Source organism: Tenrec ecaudatus, chromosome 4, assembly GCF_050624435.1.
Source record: "Tenrec ecaudatus isolate mTenEca1 chromosome 4, mTenEca1.hap1, whole genome shotgun sequence".
NCBI classification, from domain to species: Eukaryota; Metazoa; Chordata; class Mammalia; order Afrosoricida; family Tenrecidae; genus Tenrec; species Tenrec ecaudatus.
This window is the reverse complement of record NC_134533.1, coordinates 70,004,597-70,031,892: the sequence shown is the minus strand read 5'-3', so window position 1 is coordinate 70,031,892 and position 27,296 is coordinate 70,004,597. Positions and strand designations below refer to the sequence as shown.

The following is a 27,296-nucleotide window of genomic DNA, read 5'->3' as shown; positions in this document are numbered from 1 at the left end:
GAAGCTGTGAAGGGCCACGGGGTTCTAAGTTCTGATTCTTTCATTTCCCAGGGAAACAAGCTCAGAGAAGACTGGGGTTCCCACCGGGCATAAAAAGGAATTCAAGGTTGGGAGGAGGCAGAGACCTTAGTTCTAGTCAGAAAGGACCAGAGGTACTCTCTTCATGACACTGGGCAAGTGGGGGACTCCCAGGGCCCTTTAGGGACTTTGCCACAGGCTCTCCCAGCTCCACTGTGGTCCAGAGCCAGCCTTTGTAGGGGTGGCAGGCATCTCACAGAGGTGAGCCAGTGCTCTCAGCAGTGGGCCCTCTGCCCTACTCTCATGGATCCATCTTCATCGTTGAGCTGCTACCTGCAGGTCATGCAGAGTAGAGGGAGGTGGAGGATGGGGAGGGGGCTGGCCGGGGGCAGCCTTCCTGCTGGAGGGCTGGTAGACACATCTCTGTGTGACTGTGGGGTGCTGGCCAGCTCCCCCTGGTGTCTAGGGAGGCACCTGGGACCGCCCTGGAAGGCTGGTTCCTAAGCGCCTGAGAGGTTAGTGTAGTCTATGGGAGGTCTGTGAGTGTGCTGGGAAGAGTGGGAGGTAGACAAGAGCCAGTCATCCCTGCCTGCAGACTGGCCAGAGGGGGAGCTCCCTAGTGGGAGTGAGGCCGGAGGGGAGGTTTTGCGGAAGTGTGGCTGGTGTGTAAAGCGTGAGACTCCTTGGTTGGGGTGTGGGGGCTCCGTGTGGGAGGTTGTGGGAGATGCAGCCAGTCCGTGGGCATCTTCGGGTTGCCGTGGGGCTGCCCTCCTTGGAGTCAGTCTGCTGATGATTATGGGGTGGGGTGTATCCAACTCCGGGTGTCTGGGGTGTGGTGTGGGGGTGTCTGTGGGCCGAGCTCTGAGGACTGCCTGCTGTGGGTTAGGAGGTTGGTGCAGAGGGGTGCCTGGGAGAATAGGAGTGAGTGGCTAAAGAAAACGGGCTTTACAAGGAACTTCCAGAATCCGGCCCTCCTTCTCCAGAGTCCGCTCGATCTTGTGCCCTATTCCCCCCCACACCCCCCACCCCAACCTCTCGCTGGAGGACAGGTCCCTCGGCGGCCGGGGCGGACGCTAGGACCCTGCGGGGCGGGGCGGGGCGGGGCGGGGAGCTCTAGCGGCTTCACCTCCGCAGCCTGGAAAATACCCAGCCGTGCGGAGCCCCGAGCGCGAGCCGAGCCCGGAGGGCGGGAGGGCGAGGGGCGCGCGGGGCGGGGGGCACGGGGCAGGGCCGGGCGGCGGGTCCCACTGCTCCTCCCCCCGGAGCGCCCCGCGCGGCCCCGGTCGCCGGGTAGTGGCGGGCTCGCACCTCGGCCCGGTGGCCCCGGCGGAGCAGGGGCGCAGGTGAGCGGGCGGGCCGGGAGGGCGCCTCCCCCCACCCCCCCGCAGACAGCGCCCCACGCCGCCCGAGTTCAGGGAGCTGCTGCGGCCACCAGTGTGCCGACCCCCCGTGGAGCATCCGGCACCCAGGGTCCCGACGGACTTGCGCGGGTCCCCTGCAGCCGAATCGAATCGCAGCTCCCACCCTCGCCCCTGCGAGGGCTGGGGGTCGCTCCTTGGGAGGTGGCCCCGAGACTGTCCCGCGCCTGCACGCCGCACCTGCTTATCTGAAACTCGCCAGCTGCCAGGGACCCCGGAAAGCCCCACCCGCGCCCCCAGCGCACTGACTCCTGTCCCCAAACCGGTCTTGCAGGTCCCAGGAAGGTGGCGTCAGCAGCTGCAGCCGCCGCGTCGACGACGTTGTCTGAGCCTCCGCGGAGGACCAGGAGAGGCAGACTCGGACCAGGGCCCTGGGCCTCCCCACGCGCCCCATGGAGAAGCCAGCCGCTTCAACAGAGCCCCCAGGGCCCCGGCCAGTGCTGGGCCGTGACAGCGTCCAGGTGCCGGACGACCAGGACTTCCGAAGCTTCCGGTCAGAGTGTGAGGCCGAGGTGGGCTGGAACCTGACCTACAGCAAGGCTGGCGTGTCTGTGTGGGTGCAGGCTGTGGAGATGGACCGCTCGCTGCACAAGATCAAGGTAGGGCCTGTCGGCCAGCACGGTGCTGCCCCACACTTCGCCCTCGCTGCCCGGGGGCCTCTGCCATGGACCAGGTGGAGGCACAGTGCCCTGGGCCAAACCCCCTCACACAAATGGGCCAACCGAGACCTCCCTCATCCAGGACCTGGTCATGTATATACATACATACCCACATACATACCCCTGCCTGCTCCCAGCAGGGGCACTGCCTGTGGGCTCATCTGCCCTGTAGCCCCTCATCTGGCCCCTGATTTGAGTCACCCCTGGTGACTCCCACTGAGCCCTTCTCTCCCCAACTCCTGCTTCTCCCAGCCAGAGCTGAGTCTCTGTCCCAACTCTCGGTATCTTGGGTACCAGGGCCAAGAATCCTTCCTGCTGTCTGCCCTCCTCTTTCCCTCTTTTCCTCCACTGTGCCCTGAGTTTCCCATGAGGACCCAGGAGAGCCTAAAAGCAGAGTTTGGATGACCCTGCCACACTCAGGGCCTGAGGGAAGAGAGGTTAGTATAGGGACAGACACTAGCCCCCTCACAGCCGGACCCCCTCCTCACAACCCCAGGCTGCTCCCACTCTGGGTGTGGGGCCAAGCAGACTTGGGAGCTCAGTGCCACATGAACCCATCTCCCCCAGGAACTAGGTGGCATACAGGTGTTGGAGAATCTGCTCTGGGCACCTCAGGAGCTGTCCCCAACACCAATAGCATTTCCGTGATGGCAACATTTTGAGGGTGGGCAGGTCTCCCCCCTCCATGTGCTCCTGGCAGTGGACTCTACTACCTCTACACTTTCCTTTGCTGCTCTCCCTGCCCTCTTTTGTGTGTGTGTGTGTGTGTGTGTGTGTGTGTGTGTGTGTGAGAGAGAGAGAGAGAGAGAGAGAGAGAGAGAGAGAGAGAGAGAGAGAGAGAGAGAGAGAAGCCCCTTCCTGATGCAGGGGTCTGCGCACTGGACTCAAGAGAAGCTTCCCTCTACCCCCATGTTGCCCTTTGTCCCCTGACCTCCTGCCTGGAACATGGTGTATTATTAGGCCTAGTCCGATCCTTTCCACTTCAAGCCAGGGTCTGAGGCACCTGGCCCTTCCCTTTTGGCCCTGTGCCTTTTCAGATCCCTCTATCTTGGCATTGTACAGCTTTCTCAGTTTGTCCCAGAGGCCCTTCTGGTCTATCCTTTCAGCCTTCTTTTCCCTGCCCTATGACTCGCTGCTCTGGCCATTGGTCTCTCCCCCTGTCTGGGACTCACTGTCCCAGTTCCGCTGCCTAAGCATGAGAACCCTGAGCTGCCCAAGGCCCTGTGCTGGGAACCTCAGATATGGGAACCTCGGACCCATATCTGAGCTTGAGGAGCAGCTGGTATGTCCCCAAGGGCATCTCCAGTGTCAGAGGAAGAACCTGGGAGACAGCAGGGCTTGTTGGATGAGTGAGTGAGTGAGTGAGTGAGTGAGTGAGTGAGTGAGTGAACAAATATAAAAGAGGTAAGCAAAGCTATTACCAGAGAGCCCGGTGTGACCTGGGGAAGGTTTAAGGTGGGCAGCGCCCAGTGGCATGTGGAAGTGGCAGTTTTCACACTGAGCTGGCTCTCCAGCAGGGAGAGGAGAGACCCAGAGGTCTGACTGGGTCCGATAGCCCCACACCCTGTGTGTCAACAGGGTATAGCGACCTCTTCCATCTGGCCTGGTTAATGACTAAACCAGCCCTGTCTACACTGGAGTTGGTGGGTCTGGGGGGCCAGGCTGCCATAACAGACCCTTTATGGCCAGATTAAAATGTTTTGGTGGTCCTCCTTGGGGTTGGAGGAGCTTGAAAAACTGGAGTGTTGTAGCCATATGGGCAGGGGCAGGATTCCAACCCCCATTTCTCTCAAAGTGAGCAAAGGTTAGAGGGGCCAAGAGCCCTCAACAATCCTTGTTTTATAACTCCTTTTTTGACCCCATTTCCCCAGATGCAAATAAAGATACCGAAATCAAGAGAGGGGCAGGGTTCAGCCCAGGGCCACACAGCAAAATCCCAGCAGATCCAAGCCTAAAAACCAGATGTCCAGCCCAGCCCTATCTTACTTGTCCTCCCATTGCTGCCCCCTAGTCCTGACCCCAGCCATGGAGGGAAGGTTGGAGACCGGAGAGGCTAAGCAGAGCTAGGAGGTCATGGGTACCCAGAAGGAGCAGTCCCCTACTCTGGCTCCCCTTGGCACAGCCAGGTAGAGATCTGGGAGAGGGGCGACCCCATCCCCAAGCTGCCTGGATCGCTAATGGCTAATGGCTTTTCTGACTTTGTGAACACCTGCTTGAGTCTAGACATGTCATCTAGTTTAGCCTCAGGCCAGTCCTTGGTCGAAGTGGTAGATGTGTCTTCCTGTTACAAAGGCTTCAAGAGGTGACGTCTCTGGCCTAAGATCACGCAACGGCAACCCAAGCTAATCTGGCTACAGAGCCCCTGCCCTCTGTGCCAGGGCCCACATCATTATTCAACATGATGGACTTAATGCATCAATAGCTCTTTGAAGGGCGCCCATTCTCACCCTCCCACCCTCCTTTGATAGATGAGAAAGCTCAAAAGGGGGAGTGGCTTACCATGATTGGGTCACTCCTGGGGTGGGAGGGGCTGGGGCTGGGACTGACTGCAGTTGTTTGCTGAGCAGCTAACAACCTCTCTCTGCCCCCCCCCCCAAAGCTTGGGGAGCCAGCTGTCCCTGGGATAGGCAGGGTTCCACCTATCTAGCTAACTAGTTGTTACCCTCTTTCTTATCTCCTCCCTCCAAACATCTCATCTTCTCCCTGGCCCTAGGTCCAGAAGTCCCTAGAAGCCACTGTAACTCTGAGCCAAGCAGAGCCAAGACAGAGGGAAAGGGAAATCAGGAGGTTGCCATACCACCAGGGCCTCTGGGGGAAGAAGCTGGTCTTGTCCCTGGGACCCTTTAGTCACATGAGTAACCTCTATCCATACCACTGCCCTCCCCCCACCCCCCACCCACCCTAGGAGCCCATGGGCAGAGAGCTGAGGAGCTGGGGACACAAGAGGCCCCAGGCCTGGCCTGCCCTGTGCTTGATGCTCACATACTCCTCCTTGTGCCAAGACATGGCCAGTCCTGTTTGGCCAGCCTGTGTGAGAGGCAAAGGAGGAAGGCTAGATACTCAGAGCTTCTCAGACCCTACTTAGGAGATGGAGTCCAGGGTACCCTCTGCTCAGCCCTCTTGCTTGAAACAGATGTTAGCGGGTAGCAGAACAGGCCTGGGGCTTCGTGTGAGCAGCCAGATGGGCAGGGCTCTTGAGAATTGAAAGCTAGAACTCATTGTATTGGGGGACCGTGGCTGAGGACCTGAGGTTCCTCTTACCACAGGAAGCCAGCTAGGGCAGACTTGTCTACTCTGGCTTCCTGTCCTGTGACTCTGCCCCTTCCCTTTTGGAGATAGCTCTGTAGCCCCTCCCTTTCCTACCTCACTGTCCATCCCCCACCCCACCCCCTACACTACAGGCCTCTCGTGGGTTCCATGTCTGTGGTACTCCAATGGGAAGGCAGTGGCAGGGGGCCCTGTTTTGACTCTAACAAGTGCTAGGCTCTCACTGAGTCTTCAGAACAGTCCTGTGGGTTGGATCTCAGAAGCCTCATGAGCCAGATGTGGAAATATGACTGGAGCAGGGTCGGGATTCAGGGCCTTGGGTCATTGAGGCTGAGCTTTCTACCCCCTCTGTGTTAGTCTGGATAAACTAGGGAAACAAATCCACAGAAAACTCATATGTATAAGAGCGAGTTTTACATAAAGGGGAAGTGCACATTAAGAAAGCATCCCAACCCAGTGCTGTCCAAACCCATAAATCCAACATAGCCCATATTTCCAACACCAATCTACAAAGTCCTCCTCCATCTCACAAAACACACGCAATGACGCCGACTACAGGAGGAAAGCCGAATCAGTGAGTGTGTAAGTATCTCAGCACTGGCAGGGATCTCCACACAGCTGCTCCAGCACCCAGGGCTGCATCAGGATAGGTCCATGTGGTTTCTCCTCTGGGATGTCTCGCAGGAAGTGAGCCTTGCCAGCTGAAGCAGGGAACTGGCTAAGGCAGCTGCACCCTGGTCTGACCATCACAAAGCAAGAGAGCTGAGAACTAGAAAGGCGAGGCTCACCGAGCCATTTATTTCTCCGTCCTTCAATTAATCCCACATGTGTTTATCGGCCAGGTTGGCACAATAAACCTTAACTATCTCACCCTCCTTGGGCATGGTCATGAGACTAGCAGGCCTTTTCTCCATCAGGACTGAATGGCTGACAGTGACCTCTGTCCTGCAGGGGTCTCCCTGGGCTGTGTCACGGAGGTCAGCCCCTCACTGGGACCTCGGGGTCTCACTGGACCTGTTTGAGCCTTCTTTACTGGGTGGAAGGAGCGGGAGCTCATCAAGCTTTAGGGCAGGCATCCTCAAACTATAGCCCGTGGGCCCCATGCGGCCCGCTGAGGACATTTATCTGTCCCGTCGGGTGTTTTAGTCCCGTTTTGTTTTTTTACTTCAAAATAAGATATGTACAGAATGCATAGGAATTTGTTCATAGTTTTAGTTTAAAACTATAGTCTGACCCTCCAAAGGGTCTGAGGGACAGTGAACTGGCCCCCTGTTATAAAAGTTTGAAGACCTCTGCTTTAGGGCCTGGGACTAGGTAAATTCAGTTTCAGGCTTGGCTTCTGTTGCCTCTGGGGTTCAGTTTCCCCACATCGCTAGGATACTGTGGGGCAGGTGGTGCTAGAGACCCCCCGAGCACTTGGCAAGAAGTGAGTCAGGTCTGAACTGACACAGTGTGGAGGATAGATTACCAGGCCTGGCCAGTTTGCCATCAGAGAGGTCCCCAGATAAGGGCCCTGAACTGGGGCCTAGGCTGGCTGGCTTCCACTCTGACTTAGCATGGAGGCAACAGGAAGAAGCCTTCCAAACTCAGCTTCAGGGAGCAGGTCCCCCAGAGTGCATGGCCCCAGTGAGTCAGGCTGGAAGAGGCATTGTGAGTGGAACAGAGGGGAACACTTTCCCCCAGATGCCACCCCAGGGGGCAGCAGACCAGGCACAGAATGGTGTTTTGAGGCACCACACTACAGGAAGATAGGTGCCTGTCTGAGGTAGCTGGTTGCTGTGATAAACAAAGCTTCATCTGGAATTAGGTGGGGTTGCAACTTAGAGACTCTCCCTGGTGCTCACATCTGGGTGAGAGGCAACTTAGAGCTTGTCCCTGGATGCTCGTTGTTACCCTGGCTACACTGCTGCCTCCGCCGGCTCTGGTCCTCTGGGTGGGGGAGCATGGAGAAGGGGAAGGTCAGAGGTGACTGGAAGATGTCGGGATGCTCCCTACAAGAGACTTTCAGGTTGAGTGAGGATCTGGGCTTCATCCCTGTGGCCCTGGGTTGTTCACTCCCCTGCATAGCTTCCGTCTGTCTGTCCAGTGTGGCTACCAGCAGTGCGGCCTGGCTTCCTCCAGGCACGCCAGACATTCATTCACTGTTTGCTCACTAGACGTTCATCCTGCCCTGGGGCTTGGGGGTCAAACCCAGGCTCCCATAAGAGGCTGGTAGACACTTGTCATCAGAACCGTAAGGACCCAGCGGGGCATGTGCACCAATGTCAGCGGTCAGGGAAGACTTTGCCAAGCCGATCCCTCTGGTGAATGCGGGGGAAGCACATCAGCATTTGGATCATTCCAGGGAAGCTGCTGAGCGAAGCCCGAGATGAGAACCAGGGTCGTGCATTTGGAGCCTGGCGAGGGGTTCCGTTGAGGGCTTGGACCTGGGGATTGGCGAGCTGGATTTGGCAGGTGGGATTCTGAGGTGAGTGGCCCATTGAGGCCACTGCTGGTGTCTTTTTCCGGGCAGAGGAGTCAAGCCCTGAATGGCATTGGGGGCTGTTGAGAAAGGAGCAAGGAGGATAATGGGTGGCCATGGTGGCTACAGTGTCACCCTGTGCCATGTTCGGGGAGGTGAAGCAAGGTGTAGGCTGGCAGGCCAGGCCACCTGGGTATGTAGTCCCCCTGGCCCATGCCCTGAGGGTGAGGGGAAAAGCTGTGTGGGGGAGGGAGTGGGGGCACAGACAGACGTGGGGGGAGGACTGGATGTGTCCTCTGTACCTAGCTCCGCAGGCTCCGGCCTTTAAACTTTAACGAGCACCAGCTCAGTTTCCAGCCGAGAATCAAGAGTCGTTAAAGTTTCAGGAGCTGAGCGAAAGGGGGGAGTCCTGGAGGCAGATGGGCTTTCTTTCTTCCCTGGTGTCTCCATACCTGGCTGGGCCCTCTGGAGCCAGGACCATCCGTGCCGTGACCCCAGAGGTCTCACTCTTGGCTGGGACCTGCTGCTGAGGGGCGGGTGGCCACTGAGCCTGGACAGGGGTGGACACCTGCTCCAGCCATGACCCTACCCACATCCCTGACATGGGTGGCTGTGTATGCCCAGGCTTGGGGGAAGCAGCTCAGTCTAGATGTCAGCCTGGCTGCTTTGGGGTCCCTGGAGGTTCAGAACCACAGGCAGTGAGAAAGCAGGGCAGCCCAGACCTACCAAATACAGGTCCAGCTCGCCTGTCATTAGCGAGAACCGTGGAACAGGTGGCACTGAGCAGCTGGAGCCATACTCTTCCCCACAGCCTCTCTGCTTCTTCGCCTGGGCGCCCAAGGCCTTCTGTCCTGGGGCAGGTGGGCAATGCCGGCACAGACTCTCACCCCTGCCTCTCGTATCCCTGCCTACTCACAGGACAGGGCAGGCCCTTTCACTGCACCCTGTGGATTCTGTGCCAGAGTCCCGGGGACCCCTTTCACCAGCTCTTGGACCCCCTTTTCTGCCTTTGGACCCTTCTGCAGAGCTGGGAGCTGGCACTAGGCCAGGGAGCTGTGGAGCCAGGAGACCCAGGTCTAACAGCCAGAGGGAACGGAGGTCCCTTGCAGGCCCCTACAGCTGGGTTCATCCATCCCTCTGCTCCTGAAGCTTGTGCTTACTGAGAATCTCCTCTGGGCCAAGCATTGTGTGGTGTCAAGGTTGCGCAGCAAACCAGACAGATTAGAAACCCTGGTGCTCCGGGGCTCACATCCTAAGGGGGAAGAGGCAAGAGTGAAGCACATAAAGAGGTTTCGGGAAGGGCTGGGTGGGTAGGTGTTGTTAAGACAGGCTGGCATGCTAGGGGTTGCAGTAGCTGGGCAGACAGTGAGCGCCTCCAGGGCAGGCTCCTGGCCAGTGACTGTGTGTGGATCCTGTGGTTGTGTGCATGTGGGGCTGTGCATATTTCTGCGCCTGGCATGATGCTGTGTGTGTGAGTCACACCCCCTCACTGCAGAAGCAGAGCTGTCTCTGATCCAATTATGGCTCCTCAGTGTCTCTGGGTGGCTCCGGCACCGGCGCAACTCCCCCATTTGGCTGTGGTTTCCCTCCCCATCAATCATGGAAAGCTTCCTGTCCTGTCCTGTCCTGTCCTGTCCTGCCTCTAGGCCTGACTTGGGGCTTCCCTCTGGTATGTGTCCTCTGTCCCTTTTTGTCCCCCTCTCCCTCTAGGATTACTCCCTCTGTCCTGTGTCTCCATGTGCCCCTTCTCATTTCCCCCATCCCAGTGACTGCCTCTTTCAACAGACCCTTGTCCTTGCCACCCGCTTGGTCAGCCACTGCACTAGGGTCCTGAAGATGGACCAGATCCAGGCCCTGCTCGCCAGGATGCCAAGCCTGGTTGGGAGGCAGATGGAGACAGTGGCAGTCCCTTGTGAGAAGGGCTGGAGCAGATTCAAACTCAGCTGGAGGCAGCCAGTGGCTTTCAGCTGGCCGGGAGGGAGGGAGAGGAGGGGGGCTTTAGGTGGCTGGGGAGATGGGGGTGGGGAGGGCAGGGGCCAGGCAGCAAGCCGAGGCTGGTTCCGTGGGGCAGGAACAGGGCTGGGGATGAGGAAGGGGTAGAGGCACAGGGAGGAGGAGGCTTGGCATCTGGGTTTTACCCTGAAGGCAGAGAAGGAGACAGCTGAAGTTTCCCAGCATGATCAGCTCTGTTTTTTGTTGTTGTTTTTATTTTTGTTTTTTAGAAAGCTGGCTGCAGAGGCTGAGCAGTCTGACTGAGACCCAGGAAAGCAGGGATGAGGGGCTGCTGCTGTGGTCCAGGCTTGGGCAGGAGGCTTGCGGGTGGGGGATGGGGGACTGGGGCAGCGGGGCAGTAGGGAAGGATGTGCCAGTTGCAAAGGGCAGAGTTCGATGATGAATTGACTAGAGGCTGAGAATCAGGGCCCAGCCTAGAATCAAGCTCAGGTTTCAGGGACAGGAGGGGTACAGGGGCGAGCAGGCATTGGGGGCAAGATAATAGGACATAATTAGACCTGGTGAGTATGCGAAGCCCCTTGGGGAGGAGAGATGGAGAAGTCTGGAGCTTACAAGAGAGCTTGGGAGGTATCTGTCCACTGGTGGTGGCTGACCTCTTTGTCTTTCTGTCTGATGTTTGTGTGTCTTCTTTGGGCCCTTCTTGTCCCCCTGCCCCAGCCTTTTCTCCTAGGCCCATGCACTCTCCACAGCCTCTCTTACTGGCCTGCCCTCCACCTGGCTCTCACTGCTCCCCTGGGACTGATGCAGGGTGGCTGGAGGTACAGACCAGGAGGTCAGCTTCTGAGAGGACAGAGCAGCACATTCATCATTGCTGCTGAGCTGGGGGTGGGGGCAGGGGTCCAGGGAGGCTGGAGGCCTAAGAGGAGGAGGAGGAGGAGGAGAAGGAGGCAGACAGAAATGAGTCACCCAGCCCTGGCTGGAGAGCAGCAGCTGCATGAGCTGCAGAAGCTCTTTCTAGGTGATGGTCCCTCTGCTCTCCACACTACTGACCTCTCACCTTCAGAGAAGAAGGGGTCTGTCTGGCCATTTTGCAGATGGGAACACTGAGGCCCAAAGGAGCCCCTGTCTTGCGCCCACCCTCCATTTACTCCCTGGAGTCTTCAGCTCCCTCCAGGTGGTGAGAGACCATTCCAAGTCTGCTCCAACATCCCTACTCCCTCTGCTAGCAGCCATAACCCCTCTGATAAGGTCCAGGCAGTGCCACCTGGTGCTCTGTGGGCCTTACACAGAACAGGGTCTCGATTTGGGGAAGGAGCCTCAGGGGCACACTGAGCTCCAGCCGGGCTGCCCCACTGCATTTTCCTGAGCCACTCTCTGCAAACCTTTCAGGAGGTCAGAATCAGGTGGCTACAGCTGGCCCCAGAGGAAGGGAGAGGAGGGAGCTTTAGGTAGCTGGGGAGATGGGGGTGGATGAGGAGGGCAGGAGCCAGGCAGCAAGCCGAGGCAGGCTCCCTGGGGCAGGAACAGGGCTGGGGATGAGAAAGGGGTAGAGGCACGGGAGGAGGAGCCTTAGCATCTGGGTTTCACCCTGAAGGTTTCCTAACAGAGCCTGGCCTGAGCTGGCACACAACTCCCATGTGCTGAATGGGAGAATGGATGGACACAGCCTGAAGCCCTGAGGGACTGCTTGGCCTCCTCTGCCTTCCTCCTGTTCACTCGGGTTACATCGTGGAACTGCATGCACCCTTCCCTTCCCTGTCTAGCCCCTGGGCTCATGCCAGCGCCTCAGCCAGGAGTCCCTGCCCCTCCTTTCAACGTGGGTGCCACCTGCTCTTCTATTCTTCCACTGGGACTCAGCAGAGGTGCCCCTCCCAATGTCCAAGTCTCCAGCTGCCCTCCTCCACACCGGGGGAGGAGAAGCCCCCACCCCACCCCTCCGGCACCCGGCCCCAGCACTGTGTGACCTCCGGTGGAACTCATAGTGTGTGAGCCCTGCCAGATGACACGGAGAATTTTCAAGCTGTCAGCATGGGCACCCCGGCCCCCAACTCGGCTGAGTCCACGCTAAGGAGGCAGGCCCCCAGTGCTGGCCAACACTTTTCACTTAGGACAGAAAGGTGTACTGTTTAATTGACCTTGTGTTTTGTTCGTTTGTTTTTCAGTCATTTTATTTGGGGTTCATACAACTCTTATCACAATCTATACATCCATCCATTGTATCAAATACATTTGTACATTTGTTGTTCAGTTGATCTTGTATCAACTATATTATGCCAACAGTAACAAGAAAACCAAACTGCAAAATCGAGAGCAACCCCCCTGGTTAGACCATCTGCCTTGGTGCCTTCCAGCCTTCAGTCAAAGGCACAGAGAGAGGAGGTGCCCCAGTGGTACAGGGGTCGAAGGACTTGACAGTTAACAGTCAGCCGTTCAAACCCTCCAGCCACCTCGAGGGAGAAAAAGATCTGCAGCCTTGGAAACCCTCTGGAGCAGTGGGATTCTGTCTTGCAGGGCACCCTGGAGTCTTGATTGACTTAACTGCAGTGGGTAGGTTAAACCACAGGTACAGTCCTGTTCATTGGCCGCTGCATCTGTGGGGTTCTCCTGTTGTGAAGGAGTTATTGACTCAAGAGCACTCCCAGCAGCTGGCCCAGGCCAGGCCCAGCGCTGGATCCCGGGCTCAGAGCCGACAGTCACTGGCCGCAGGAGCCCACACTCCTGAGTGGATCGGGAATAATCCTGAGATGATGTGTCCCTCTGAACTCAGGTGGTGTTCCCGGTTGGCCTCCCACAGACTCAGCTAATTCCAAAGGCAGGGATACAGTCATGAGGATTGTAACAGAGCTTTTGTCTTATTTTACCTTCTTTTCCTTGAGTATAAATTTCTAGTCCTGGGATTCCAGGAACAAAGTCAACAGATTGGTTTAGATGATGATTTCTGAACAAGTACTTGCCAAGTTGCTGTCCAGAAGAGGGGAGCCAATGTTTGCTGCCACTGGGCAGCAGGCTTCCCATATCGGTGCCCGCAATGGGCATTGTAGATGTTTTTCTAATTCACTAAGTATAAATTGGTACTACATACAATATGAATTTGCTGCTCTTTCATGATCAGGATTATTCAAGATCTTAACTTGAGTCCCAGAATCTCCCCTGGAGTTCTGCACCTGCCATCACCCCCACCCACTTATACTCCACTTTGTTAGAGGGCAAAGTCAGAGGCTAAGTGTCCTAGACATTTATTAGAATCCAGGAAGTTTCTAGGAGTCCCTGGGTGGCGCAGATGGCTGAGCGTTCAGCTGCTAGGGAGGTCCACAGGAGGCATTCTGGGCAGACCTGTGGTGCGAAGTACCTCTGCCCCCTCATGCCCTTCCTCCTAGTCCTCTGGCCAGTGTCCCTGAGCTGCTCTTGACGTTTGGGAGGGGCAGGAAGGGCTTGGGGTAGGGGGTTCCAATTCTGCCTCCCAGGAATCCAGGGGTCTCATGCTGGTTTCTGGGAGGCTTTTGGAGGGGCAGAGTGGAGGGCCCTGACCTGAGGTCAAGCAGGGTCCTGAGGAGGTGAACTGGGGTAGGAAGTGCTCCCTTCTTCCCGCCCCCTCTGCTGAGTGTCTGTGCTTGGCTGTGGGCCCCAGGCCCCCTTCATCATTCAAAGCCATGATGTGGAGGGTGAGTAGATGCAGAAGCACTCTGTGTCGAACCCACTGTGGGGGAGCTGGGGCGTTTTCCTTTTTAATTTCATTGCTAGTTGTCCCTGGAAGCCTCACCCTTTGGGGACTACCAAGAAGGTGCTCTCCTGTGCCCGGCCTGGGCTTAAGAAGGCAGGGAAAGCCGCTGGGGCGGAAGGCAGGCAGCTAGCTGCTGCCCAGAGCTTTAGATAAAGCCTCCTTTAATCCTCACCGCACCTCTCAGAGGGGACGATGATCCCCTTTTGACAGATGAGATACTGGCTATCAGAGCTGCCCTCCTCTGTTCAAGCCATGGCCACACAGTCAGGATGTGGCAGACCAGAAGCTGTGCCCACCCTGCTAAAGGAACTGTGAGCAGGTGGGGCCTTGTGAGGCAATTTGATGGCCTGGAGGGTGCTCAAAGGGGGCTCCATGGCACAGAGCTCCAGGGATGGGGATTTGCAAAACTTAGTTCTGTTTTTAAAGCCCACTGAGGTCTGAGATCATGTCAGAAGAAGAATCCAGAAGCTCAGCCTCCCTGGTCAGCAACCCTTCCAAGTCCAATGAGCATTGCTGCGTGCGTAGCAACTGTTCGTTTATGTAGCAGTCTCCCACAGCCAGCGTGTTTGTCTGTTTGTTTGACCTAGGCTGGTCCAAAGTCCTGACAAGCACCCCTGGGCTTGAGTTCTCTGCTCCTGCACTTGTTGACAGTATGACCTTGGCTGATCATTGCCCCTCTCTGAAGCTCAGTTTCAACATCTGTGGGGATGTCCTGAAAAGACCCAGTTTGGTGCCCCTAGCAACTTGGAAGATGTGGTTGGATGGCAGCTCCGTGGGGCCCTGGTCCTGGTCTCCTTCCTAGGATGAGGAGTTGGTTTGGGATATGGGGGCTCAGGGAATTGGTTACTGAGGCTTTGGCTGTGGCCAGGCTCCGCTTGGCTCAGTAGCCCACTGCAAGTCAGGAACTCTTCTCCTGATTGGAACAGGGTTCTGTTGGGGAAGGGTGATTTGCTTAACAGTGCTTCCCTTTACCAAAGTGGCTGCTGAGAGGCAGTGTGGGGAGACGTCAGGCTGTGCTGACAGCCTGTGGGATGTTTCAGGGACCTTCCTGGGGCTCAGTTTCCCCAGTGGAATCTGAAAGGCGAGGGTGATAGAGCTCATCTCCTGGGTGGGGGAGATGTCTCCTGGGTTCTAAGCCACCCATGTGCCCCACATGTCCCACAGGCAAGGCTATTATTGCAGACCTACTGTGTGAGGTCTCAACTTGAGGGCTGAGCCCACCAGTCTGTGGGAATGTGCTTGCTATCACCCCAGCCTTGGTCCCTCAAGTCCAGGGCACAGGCCTGTGAAGCTGGCTGCCTTCTGTCTCAGGGTAGCTATCTATCTCCCCCCTGCTGTGGGGCGCAGGGATATGGGGTGAGGAAGAGGCAAGGGGTAGAATTCGCCACTCTGAGGCTTCATACTGTCCGTAATGACCAAGCCTTCACCCGCACCGTTCCTCTGCCAGAAATGCCCCCCTCCTCCCTCTCACTGTGCAGCTCCTTGTCCTTGGCCTCTACTTCTACCCTTCCTGTTCCCTCCTCTCTCGGCCCCGCTCTCTCTTGAGTTGGGATTTTGTGCCCCTGCCTCTTCCCGACCACCCCACTTGAAGGATCTTCTGCCGGGCAGGGGCCAAGTCAAGTCCACCTCTGGGTCCCCCCTACTCATTACAGGCCTAGCACCCAGCCACTTCGGAACATGGCAAATGGGATGCTAGCGCAGGGCTGGGCCCAACCCGAGGTGAGCCAAGAGATCCCAAGGGCGCATGCAGGTTCAGTCTGGCCCTCCCCCTTCCAGCACTGGTTACGACAGCTAGTGTTGTCAGTGTTTTGTGAGCCTTTCCTTGTGTTAGACACGGCCACATTCTCTCCTTTAATGCAACCACGCATCCCCGCGAGAGACTCTTTTTGGCCCCGGTTTTTAAATGAAACCAGGACCCAGAGGAGTTAACTTGCCCACTAAGGGGAGGAGCTGAGATTGGAACCCAAGACTGCCTGACTGTGGCCTAAACAGATGATGATGCCCCAAGTCCTTCCTGGGCCAGTCCCTTCTGAAGGCAGGCAGTGGGCGAGGAGTGCCGGGACGTGGGCCACTGATACTGGTCACAGGGTCTGGCACTGGCAGCTCTCCGCCTCCTGGGGGCTGGAGGAGGGAGAGTGCTGGGACACAGACGGGCTTTCTCTGGCCTTGGTTTGCCCGGCTGTGAAATGGCAGCGTGTGGGACTTCTGTCCCTAGGCTTTAAGGCAGGGGTGCTCACACTTTGTCAGCATTTACGCTACTTATAAAATGATCAAGTCAAAATGATCTGCCAACTATAGAAATGCAAACCGCTTATTTATTTTTATTTATTACATTTATTCATAAATGCATTGAGAATTCTTCATATGTATAATGTATGTGTATCTACCATGCACAGCACAACACAATTAACTATGTGCATTTTTTGTCATGACCTGAGTTTACTCTGATGACTTACACTGAATGGAATGAGCCAGGGATGCACAGTCCGCACAGTAACTGCTGACAGCCAGCCTCAAGTACACTTCCAAATGTCATCAGTCATGGTGGAACGGTACTTGGACTTAATGATCTTTATGTGGGAGAAGGCTGACTCACATAAATAAGTAGAGCCAAATAAGGCAGTCAAGGAGGTAGCACATTTTCTCATCTTTGGGCACTTTCCCTCTGCGAATGAGTTCCAGAACTGTTCATGCGCTCTGGACTGAAGCTGTCGCTTATAGTGTCAAAATCTCCCATTCTGTATGAAAGTGATCCGTTTTTGTCTTCTTACTTGGTCCAACTCCCCCACTCATTTAATTATTTTTATTTCCCTCCACTCATTTTAATAGCCTTAATTACGTTTAAGAGAAAAAAAAATCACGGTCTAAAAATTGGCGGTAACTTAGCTTGTCAGTTTTGCTGTACTTGGCGCAGTTGTTTGTGCATGCGTTTGACACCTGAGATTGCATCTGATTGGCGGCGCTGTATATCAGTTAAGTGACGGGATTGATGATAGGCTCACGTCTATTTTTTTAATGCCATGCGAGCTCCCACACTCCATTTGCGATCGACTAGTAGATCGCGATCCATGTACAGAGCACCGCTGCTTTAAGGGCTTCCGAGCAGGCCTCCGGGGAAGCTTCCAACTCCGGCCCAGGTGACTGATTTGCTCAGCACCCAATGGCTGGGGGTTCTGGTCACAGGCCTACCTTACCCAGCCGCCGGCCGCCCGCCTCCGGGAGCCCTAAGGACACCTGGGCGGGCGTGGCCCGCGGCGGCCGAACAATGCCGGATGTAATTTCCCCCCCGCTGGACGCAGCCGGCCGCCGCCCTGCCAGGGGCTGTGGAAAGAGCCCACCCGAGAGCCAGGCCCGCCGCCGCGGGGTGCAGACGCCACAGCCCGGCCACGCACCCCGCCAGCGCCACGCGTCGGCCGATCTCGCGCTGTCCTGCTGTCCTTCCTCCGCCAAAGCCTGCCCCAGCCCGGGAACCCCTGGAAGTCCCTCTCTGCGCCAAGATAGTGTGACGCTGAGAAAGCACGGACTGCCCCGAGGCAGCCACTCCGCCCGGGCCCGGGCGGCAGGCAGGCAGGCGGCCTCTTAGGGCACGTGGAGGGTGTGCGTCCAGCGCCGTGGCCGCTGAGCCGGGCCGCGGGAAGGGGCACTCACCCCAGGTTGGACCCGAGGCCAGCTGCATTGTTGTGGCCGCCTGTGCAGACCGTCCCCGCCCAGGAGACCACGCTGGAGGACTTACAAAGCCAGACCAGGTGCCGAACTGGACTCGGTCTGGTTTGCCCCAAAGCCACCTCTACACGGCTGAGAATCCAGGAGGACCTGGTTTGCAGTCCCGCCGTGCTGCAGGAGGGATGACTTGGCCACGTTGCATAACTTGTTGAGCCTCAAGCTCTTTTGCAGCTCAGGAATAAGAACAGGCCCACCTCACAAGTTTGGGGTGAGAGTGAGTGTGGGCGGAATGTCCGGCCATGGTTTGGACTCTGACAAAGCCAGTTCTGCCCTCTGCTGCCTGCTCACCCTCACATCACTCTGTGAACCGGCTCTCTCCTCCCTTTCCTCAGTGTCTCATGCCGCACTAGGTCTCTCCAGCCTGTCCTTGACTTTCTCAGCCCGATCTGACCTACCTACGTCAACTTCAAAGTTCACCGTCACAGCCAGTTACTTTGTAAAACGTCCTTGGTTTGGGGTTGATTTCCTGTTCCCTTTATGAGAGGCCTTCAAAAAGTTTACAGGGAAATGGGATTAAAAGGTAACAATTAAAAAGATAAACTTTACTTCCAAACATAAAAGCCCATCAAGGTCAAGACACTTTGGTAAGCACCGATACCAGCCCTCGGTCCATCCCTGAAGACCCCAGGGCTGCAGGTGTGATCACGCACAGCAGTCCTTCCTCATTAGTCACTAAAGAAGAAAGGCGGGGGAGGGGGGGGCGTCTGTTTCCAAGATCAAACAGCTAAAAGGAGCCAGAAGGTGCCACATCAGGGCTGCAAGGTGGATGGCTAATGATCTCCCATAGAAGCTAGCAAAAAAAAAAAACGGCCCTTGTTTGGTGAGACGAGTGAGCAGGAGCCTTGTCCAGATGCAGAAGGACTGTGGGACATGATTTATTTTTCCGTTCTCCCACTCCAGCTTCACCATAAGTTTGAAGTTTCTTCTTGCTTCAGTTCTAGCAGGATGCATGCTGCTTTGATACAGGCTCTTTTCAAACCGATGTCTATCTATAGCTAGTTAGTACAAGTTTATTTTAGTGGAAAAAAATGTTGTCTTTGAATATTTTTTTCATAATATGCATTTCCATGAACTTTTTAAAGATCCCTTATGTAATTAGATTTAGAGTATGCATCTTATAGAAATATCACATAGATGGTACATGTATTCTTATTGCATCCTACCAGGCAACACCCTGTTGTAATGTGTCATTGCTAATGCTGGTCACTTTGGGTACTTGATTATGGGGGTTGCGGGTGTACCTGCCAGGATTCTCTTCCAAGAAGTTTTCCCTTTGTAATTAAGGAGGGATTTTATGGGAAGGTTATTTGGAAGCTATGTAAATATATTGCCCTTCACCAAAGAATTATTTATTTATTCATATCTGTATAGACATACTTTGGTTTCCTGTTTTCTTAATGGAATATGTCTATCACTTTCATTTACTGTAATATACATACTGTTCCAGATTTGAGTGGCCAAATCGACCACAGGCACAGAGTGTGACTTATTGGGGAAATAGAAGTTTCCTCTGACTTGAGTTTCCATACTGTGGTGCAGCCTCCTAGACACAACTCACGGCCATCGAGTCAATTCTGACTCCTGGCAGCCTGGTACCCACATCGCTCACTTAATGCCTAGCTTACTACCCACATGCCACATTAATGACAGTAGTCAAAAATCTATCCTACTGTTTTGGGTTAGAGCAAGGATGTCACTTTGAGGACTGAGGTGCCTCTGACCCATGCCGTGGTATTTTCAACTGCTCCTTATGCATGTGAAAGCTGGACATTGTATAAGAAAGACTGAAGAAGAATCGATGCATTTGCATTACGGCTTTGGAAATACACGGCCTGCCAGACGGAGAAAATCTGTCTTTAAAGTACGGCGTGAAGGTTTCTTAGAAGTGAGGGTGAGGAGAGTTCATCTCATGGACTTTGGACATGTTACAGGAAAGAGCAAGCCCTGGAAAAGGAACTCACTTGCTAAAGTAGAAGGTCACTGAGCTGGATCGACACAACAGTCAGCTCTAGCTTAGCAACAATGGTGAGCTGAGCCCAACCTGGCCATGAGTTGGCATGGACTGACGGCACCTCAACAGAACGACAACAGAGTGGTCCAGTGTGGTCCCTTGCCCAGGACCAAGGGGCTACCCAGGATTTCCAATGCTGGAACTGGGAGAGTCCAATGTCAACTTTGAGGAATTGGTTATCAGTCGAAGACCTTTCCATACCGGCTTCCGTTTCTGTTGGGTAAGGACCCTCTCTTCTTTGAGTACTTCCTTACTTTTGGGCACAATAAAATGCCCGGGCTCATCTCAGAGTATAGTCTGACTCAGCCCTGGACTCAACCGTCTCTTCACTAAGCCTTCAACTCAGGGAACTTTCAAGTACACTCCAGTCATTGGCATGGTAGGTTATTATACAAAAATCGGCGGTCTGTGAAAATGGAGGAAGACTGCATCATGACATAACTGCCAAGCCCTGGGCTTCGGTACCTTTACAAAGAGCCCTATCACAGCCGGGACCGGCAGTGTTTGCTTTTATTGTGCACCGGGTCGCCATGGTTTGGAACCGACTAGATGGCACCTAATAACATCACAGCCAGCTTTACTCGCAAACTGTGGCAACCGGAAATGCCAGATACCCACTGCGAACATTCAAAACCGCAGGATTGATTTTTCACTATTGCTATAAATGCGAAAAGCAGGATAGTGAGATAGTCAGTCACTCGGTGAGAAGGACGTGTACTAGGCTACTCACTCCACAGCATGGAACCTCCGTCCAGACAGAATAGATTTCTGTTTTCCCAACAAGTTGCACTCTATGCCTTTGCCTCTCTCTGCCAGGGCTTCTTGGCAAACACCTTGTCGTTGGGACTGAACTTCTCCAGGAAGCCATAGCAACATCCCCCCCTCCCCCCACCTGCCTGCAGAGTTGACCTCCTCTTCTGGGTCCCACTGTACAATTTCAGGCAACTCCTCATCGTCCAAGTCGTCTCCACCCTCACTGGGCAGCTTGTCGAGAAAGACCCTTGAAAAGGCATTGTGACTTAGCGGTGCCCAGCATGAGGCTGGAGTAGGGGTGAGGGGCTTATATGACTGCGTCGATCTAGCCCCATGACCTCCTGGAACAGAAGGAAACAGGAGCAGAGAGAGGGTGACTTGTTGAGGGTCACAAGTGAGGCAGGAGGCCCTCCCGGAAGTTCCGTCTCTCTAAGTGTGAAATAGGGTGTGTGCGTCCCAGCACCACGGGAAGAATAAGAGGTGGCAATGTGTGTGCCCTACTTAGTACACAGGGTGGCTCGTGGTGAGTGCAGTTCTCAGGATCTCTGGGGCCCTTTTTATTTGAGGTTTTTCACTATTGGAGAGGCAGCACTGTACATGACAGAAAATACAAGCAAGCCCAAAGAAAACATAAAACCATCATGTTCTTCCCGTTGAGAGACTGCCACTGGTAACACCTTACCAATTATGTTTTCTGATCTCTTCCGCGCCATTTACAATGCCTTCACCCCCCCCAAATGAGATCATATTGTGCATTGTGTTTTTGAAAAATCATTTTATTGGAGGCTCTTACAGCTCTTATAATAATCCATCACACATCAATTGGATCAAACACATTTGTACCTATGTTGCCATCATCATTCTCAAAACATGTTCTTTCTACTTGAGCCCTTGGTATCAGCTGCTCAACTCCCCATCCCTCATGAACCCTTGATAATTTATAAATTAATATTTTCATGTCTTATAAGACTGCTGTCTCCCTTCACCCATGTTCCTGTTGTTCATTCCCCTGGGGGTGGGGGTGAGGGGGTAGTTAAACATCTATCATTGTGATCGGTTTCCCCTTTCTCCCCACACCTTCCCCCTACCCTCATGGTATCGTTACTCCCATTATTGTTCCTGAGGGGTTTATCTGGATTCCATGTGTTGAGAGCCCCTATCTGTACCAGTGTACATGCTCTGGTCTATCTGAATTTGTAAGGTAGATTTGGGGTCATGATAATGGGGGAAGGGGGAGAAGCATTAAAGAAGTAGAGGAAAGTTGTGTGTTTCATTGGTGCTATACTACACCCTGAATGACTTGTCTGTTCCTTGTGACCCATTGTCTACAGATGGGTTTTGGGTTTCCACTCTACTCCCCCCACCCCATTCACATTGATATGATTTTGTTCTGGGTCTTCTGATGCCTGATCCCTGATCCCATCAACACCCTGTGATCACACAGGCTGGTGTACTTCTTTCATGTGGGCTTTGTTGCTTCCCCTTTAGAAGGCTGGTTGTTTATCTTCAAGCCTTTAAGACCCAAGTTGCTATATCTTTTAATAGCTGGGCACCATCAGCTTTCTTCACCACATTTGCTCATGTACATTACAGTTTTTAAAAAATCATTTTATTGGGGGATCATACAACTCATCACAATCCATACATCCATCCATTGTGTCAAGCACATTTGTACATATGTTGCCCTCATCATTCATGCATTTCATTTTTAACCCGCTCTTTCCCTGTCACCGTTTTACGTCAGTACATTTCCAGACCATGTTCATATTTTCCTGGAGGGCCCCGAGATGCTCCTAATAGCTGTTGTGTGTATTTCTGGTCCTGCTTTGGTCTGGTTGCTGTCCTCTGCAAGCCCTTCCATCCAAGCCATTATGACTTTGGCTCAGAGAAGAAACAGAGCCAGTAGGCCTGCAGAATGTCTCACCATCTGCTCTGTCTGGTGGCCGTCTTGTGGTGTCACTTAGCTTGGCATTCTGTCCTCTGTAATTATCTGTAAACTGAAGTTACATATAAGGCCTGAGGACTTCATTGGTGCCTAGAATTAACAGTTGATGGGGTGCCCTTATGCAATCATGGAACCATTCGTGGTCCAACCCTGGTCTAAGGAGAGGCAGTGGGACCCTCTTTCATAGGCAGGAAGTCATATGCCCTATTTTGGGAGATCTTTTTAACCAAAAACCTGGTCCAGCTACAGAGGGGTTGGGCTCCCCGGTGGGAAAAAAAATCTCAATACAAGGACACTGACTGCGCTTTGTCTTGTTGGGTGCAAATCCAGGGGAAACAAGGCCTGTTTCCACGTGCTTTCCAGACATGTGATCTGGGTAAAATCCCAGCTCTGCTACTTCCCAGTTGGGCAACCTTGGGCCAGTCATTTAACCCTCAGAGCCTCCACTTCTTGCTTGGCTTCTTGTCGGGCAGGGTTGTTGGGAGGGTCAGATTAAACAAGGTACATGGGGTGGTTTTCCCCCTGGATGGGAAGCTCTGAGAGCAAAGGTAACACCAGTAAACATCCCAAGATGTTTGTTGAATGGAAACAAACCTAGATGGAGTGGTGCAGCAGGTAATCAGTGCCACGGGAGGACAGAAGTAACCCATGTAGGCATTTGTGGATTTGTTTCTGTGTTCATGAATGTTTTCATGCCAGGGTCCATGCTGAGCCAGCTGGGAGCCTCTTCTGCCCATGGGGAGCTCAGGTTGGGGAGGTAGGGGAGGGAGGCACAGAGAGACTCAGTGTGGGAGCCCGGAGGTCTGGCTGGGCATTCAGGAGGGTTTCTGGGAGGATGCTGGGGAAGAGGGGAGGGTGGTTGGTGGGGACTGAGGTCTAGGAGATGCTCCCTGGACACAGGGCCTGTCTCCTGGCATGGGTGGCTTCTGGTAGGGGCTGGACAGGACTTGTGGAAAGAAGTGAGTCCTTTTGTCTCTCTCTTGTCCTCTCCTCCTCCTCCTCTCTCTGCCCTCTGGTCCCCTGGCCAAGGCTCTGGACACCCCTAGAGCCCTTGTGTCTGAGCCCCGTGTGACACCGGCAACCCCATGTCTGTCTGCAGTGCCGGATGGAGTGCCGAGACGTGCCCGCCGAGACACTCTACGACGTCTTACACGACATTGAGTACCGCAAGAAGTGGGACAGCAATGTCATCGAGACTTTCGACATCGCCCGCCTGACAGTCAACGCTGACGTGGGCTATTATTCTTGTGAGCAGACGCAGCATCTTGGTCCCCACCCCCTCCATCCTGGCCTGGCAGGCCTGCCCTTTCCATCTGCCCTGGTGGTCACTCCACAGGCCAGGCCACGCTGCTTAGAGATGGGGAGTGCTGAGGGGGAGGTGGGGAGGGGGTTGTGTGTGTGGGGGAAGCTCTCCCCCCGGAGAGGGCCCAGTATTCTCTGTAACATTCCTGTGTACCCTCAAACACTGGGACACACGTTTACTCACAAACACGCATGTACTCACGTGAATATGCACTCCACACACAGTCACATCCATGCACAGTAATACCGTTGTCTTCTCAGACACTCACAGTCACCCAGACAAACAGGCCAGGGAGCTCCTCCGGAGGAGCGATGGCTAGAGACAACAGCGGGAACGGGGTTGGTGGGAGATACCTGTTTAGGTGGGGGTGGGCATCCGGTGTCATGGATCTCTGCCCATCCTTTGCCCCACCCCTCTCTGCCTGCCTCCCCTCTGGGGCCCCTGCCCAGAGCTCTGGGCTCCCAAGTACCTTGTAAGCAGGCGAACCCGTGGTCTGGTTGATACTGTCCCTTGCCCTCCACAGGGAGGTGTCCAAAGCCCCTGAAGAACCGAGATGTCATCACCCTCCGGTCCTGGCTCCCCATGGGTGCTGATTACATCATTATGAACTACTCGGTCAAACATCCTGTGAGTTGACCTCTGCTGGGTGAACACGGGAGCAGGGGTCAGAGCTGGCAGGTCTAGCCTAGAGGGAGGCCTCATGGCTGCTCCCCTGACTACCCTAGAACTCCAGACCAGCCATGGACCCTCGGTTTCCAGTGGGGGCCCTCAGGCAAGTCAGGAGAGGAGAGGGCAGAATGAACCATCCCTGTGGGCAAGGGGGTGGGAGGGCTGACTGGTTCTGGGAATGGAGAAAGGGGAACAAGAGACTAGAATCAGGGTCCCCCGGCTGAGGCCTGGGCCTCCTTGGTCTCTGTGGACAGGGAGCTGACAGACAGGTTGGGCTGGCCCCGGGCAAGGTGAGTGTGTGTATCTGTGAGTGTCCACGTTTGTGCTTGTGAGTGGGAGACCAGGTGTGCACACACCCTGCCCTAGCCTCAAGGATTCCCCAAGGAGGACAGGGAAAGCCTGGAAAACAGGCAAGGGTAACCTCATTTGATTTCCCCCCTTTGCCTTCCCACCAGTATCAGACAAGGCCTCGAAGAGATGCTAACTGATGGCGTGTGTGTGTGTGTGTGTGTGTGTGCTTGTGCACAAAAGATATCATCTTTCCCCCAAAGCCCAAGTCTTACCTCCCTGTGCCTTCCATCCCCAGAAATACCCACCTCGGAAAGACTTGGTCCGAGCTGTGTCCATCCAGACGGGCTACCTCATCCAGAGCACGGGGCCCAAGAGCTGCGTCATCACCTACCTGGCCCAGGTAGACCCCAAAGGTGAGGGCTTGGCCCTGGAAGCCTGTCATGGGCTCTGCCCTGTCCCACAGGGGATGGGACTTGATCCATTAGGGATCCAGGAGGACATCTACCAGGGGCTGTTTTTATTTGGGGGCATCTCTAGCCCCAGCACATGGTTTGAGCCAACGTTGAAGAGCATGGCTGAGCAGAGGCCACGGCTTTACTGATAATGCTTGATGCTCTCGCTCTCCTTGGGCAAGCCCCCACACCCCACGCTCTGACTTGCTCCCTGCTATCTGGCTGTGCTCACCCTGTCTGCTTGGCTGGGTGCCCATCCTTGAGGCCTGGGGTTTTCCAGGACCCAGGCCTCTCTCCCCTGGGAGGCCTCAGCTAGTCCCATGACCATGGTGTCCAAGGTCCAAATTCCCATGGCCACCGGCTTCCTGGGCACTTCTCTCGGATGCCTTCCAGGCACCTTAGACACGCAGTCTCTCTCCGAGGACCCAGCTCTCCTCCTGGGCCACTCATCCAGGAGTCCAGGACTCCCCTGGGGCTCCTCCTTCCCCGCTTCCAAATCCAGTCACCAGTTCTTATTTCGTCTACCTCCTGCACAGTTCTCAAACTGGCCGTCTCGCCCCATGCTCTCGGCTCCCTCTTCTGCCCACAGCAACCACACCAAAGGGAGTTTTCTAAAGCATCTGTCTCCTTGTGATTGCTTCAAAATTCCCCTTGCGACTCCCCATTGCCTGCAGAGAAATGTCCACGTCCCCTCCCCAGTCCCTCCTTACACCTTACAGGTGCCCACCTCCCTGCCCAGGCTGCTTCTCCCTCAGGCTAGACACTCTCGCTTCCCTCACTCATCCCTCTGGGGCTGCTTTGGATGTCACTTCTGCCCCTGATTCTTCAGAGGGAGTCACTGGCTCCTGGCTCATCACTATCCGGAGGAGGACTGCTCCCGCCCGCCCCCACCCCATCCCACCCCACCCCACCCCCAGTGAGTTCCTGTGGAATCCCAGGGCTGGCCCCGGCTTGGTGTCCTTGAGTGAATGGGGAGTGAGTGGATGAATGAGGGAACACATGGATCCAGGACAGGGGAGGCCCTAGCATCTCTGCCTGGGTGTGACCCAGGACACGGCTCCTGCTGGAACCTCGCTGAGGGCAAAGCCGATGAGGTGAAGAGCGGGGCCCTGGCTTGAGAGGCTGGGCCTGTGTAGTCAGGGAGGCTTCCTAGGGAAGGGGACCAAGCACCGGGAGAGGTCAGTCATGAGAAGGGATGGGTCACTATGAGTTGAGGGAGGTGACAGGTCAGAGCTGAGAGTCAGGATTTCAACCCACAAGTAGCTTGTGAGCACATAGGTAGCACCTTGCCATTTTCTCCCTTACAGCTACCCCTGGGCTCAGCAGGAGGAGCTGGCTTGGTCTGTGGTGGGAAGAGGAAGGCGTGCGCATGGGGTCAAAGAGGGTGGCCTCCCAGGGAACCCGGGGCTTCAGGGGGAGAGAGGGGTGTGTGTGTTGGGATCCCGGTTCCTGAGGCCTCCACCTCCCTTCTCCCCCCACTACCCTGCCCTGCCCTCACAGGCTCCTTACCCAAGTGGGTGGTGAATAAGTCTTCTCAGTTCCTGGCTCCCAAGGTGAGTGAGCGGCCTTGGGACTCTGGGGTACAGAGCCTGGGGGAGAGGGCTGAGGAGGGGCCTTTGGAAACTTGTGATAGGAGTCCGGGTCTTGGCAGCTGGAAGATAGCTGAGCCCCTGGAGGGTGCCAGGGTGGGGCATGGGAACTCCCTCCCGCGCCTCAGCCGCGCCCCCCTTTCACCCCATGTCGGGGCCCGCAGGCCATGAAGAAGATGTACAAGGCGTGCGTCAAGTACCCGGAGTGGAAGCAGAAGCACCAGCCGCACTTCAAGCCGTGGCTGCACCCGGAGCAGAGCCCGCTGCCCAGCCTGGCGCTGTCGGAGCTGTCGGTGCAGCACGCGGACTCCCTGGAGAACATCGACGAGAGCGCCGTGGCCGAGAGCCGCGAAGAGCGCGTGGGCGGGGCGGGAGGCGAAGGCAGCGACGACGACACCTCGCTCACCTGAGCTAGGCACCGCCACCCCCGCAGGGACCGAGACTGGACCTGGGGCGGAGCCCGGGAGCAGGAGCGGCAGATCCGCCCCTTCCCCGTCCCCTCCCCCGCTCCTCCTGGGGGTCACTCAGCTCGGACCCAGGTGGGCTGGGCGGGGCGGCCTGGCTTGAGCACGGCCCCAATAAACTATCCCACAGCCAATGCCGCCTCACACTGTGCCTGCTTCTCACCCCAGGGGTTCGTTCGTGGCCTTGAGACTCACACCCTGGCCTCCTTGCCTTTGAGCACCCCGCCATCCCGCTGTGCGACGCTTGGGGGTTTGTCTTGGCTCTCCCGAGCCTGCCCATCCGGTTACTCACCACCCTTCCGCGGGTCGCAGTGGTAGGCTCACTTGGCCCTTTGCCGCAGCGATTCGCTTCTTTTCCTTCGCTTCTCGGAAAGGCGCAAGCCTGACCACATCAGGGTCCCAACGTGTGACCTCTGGCCCAACCCGTCGGAGTAGGGGGTCGGTCATTCCCTAATCAGCACCGAAGGAAAGTGGAGGGGTCCCTGGGTCTCAGGTCCAGGGCTCAGAGCTGAGATGGGGACAGCAGGCCCTGGAGGAGGGAGCCGGGAGCACAGGTCAGTGTCGTCAGAATCCTGGGAGTCAAGCCCAACCCCCCAGGT

The 27,296-nt window shown here is 55.6% G+C and overlaps 1 protein-coding gene across 3 annotated transcripts; it reads left to right on the top strand.

Annotated features, from left to right (window-relative positions):
- The first annotated feature begins 571 nt into the window (after positions 1-571).
- Positions 572-26,831, top strand: STARD10 (StAR related lipid transfer domain containing 10). Of its 3 annotated transcripts, none has more exons than XM_075546236.1 (7): positions 572-680; positions 1,711-2,035; positions 23,029-23,176; positions 23,756-23,859; positions 24,488-24,605; positions 26,145-26,197; positions 26,398-26,831. In XM_075546236.1, exons 2-7 carry the CDS (start codon positions 1,829-1,831, stop codon positions 26,641-26,643), a joined length of 876 nt encoding a protein of 291 aa, XP_075402351.1. In that variant the 5' UTR covers positions 572-680; positions 1,711-1,828; the 3' UTR covers positions 26,644-26,831. The 3 variants fall into 3 exon arrangements, with proteins under 3 accessions (XP_075402351.1, XP_075402352.1, XP_075402350.1); XM_075546235.1 differs by lacking the exon at positions 572-680 and adding an exon at positions 1,154-1,361; XM_075546237.1 differs by lacking the exons at positions 572-680; positions 26,145-26,197 and adding an exon at positions 1,153-1,361.
- Positions 26,832-27,296: the final 465 nt, after the last annotated feature.

Bases quoted from the DNA above. Each gene is read 5' to 3' on its own strand.
- STARD10 (XM_075546236.1), top strand. From the start codon at position 1,829: ATGGAGAAGCCAGCCGCTTCAACAGAGCCCCCAGGGCCCCGGCCAGTG. The intron at 23,177-23,755 runs GTGAGCAGACGC...TGCCCTCCACAG, and splicing joins TGACGTGGGCTATTATTCTT to GGAGGTGTCCAAAGCCCCTG. The intron at 26,198-26,397 runs GTGAGTGAGCGG...CGGGGCCCGCAG, and splicing joins CTCAGTTCCTGGCTCCCAAG to GCCATGAAGAAGATGTACAA.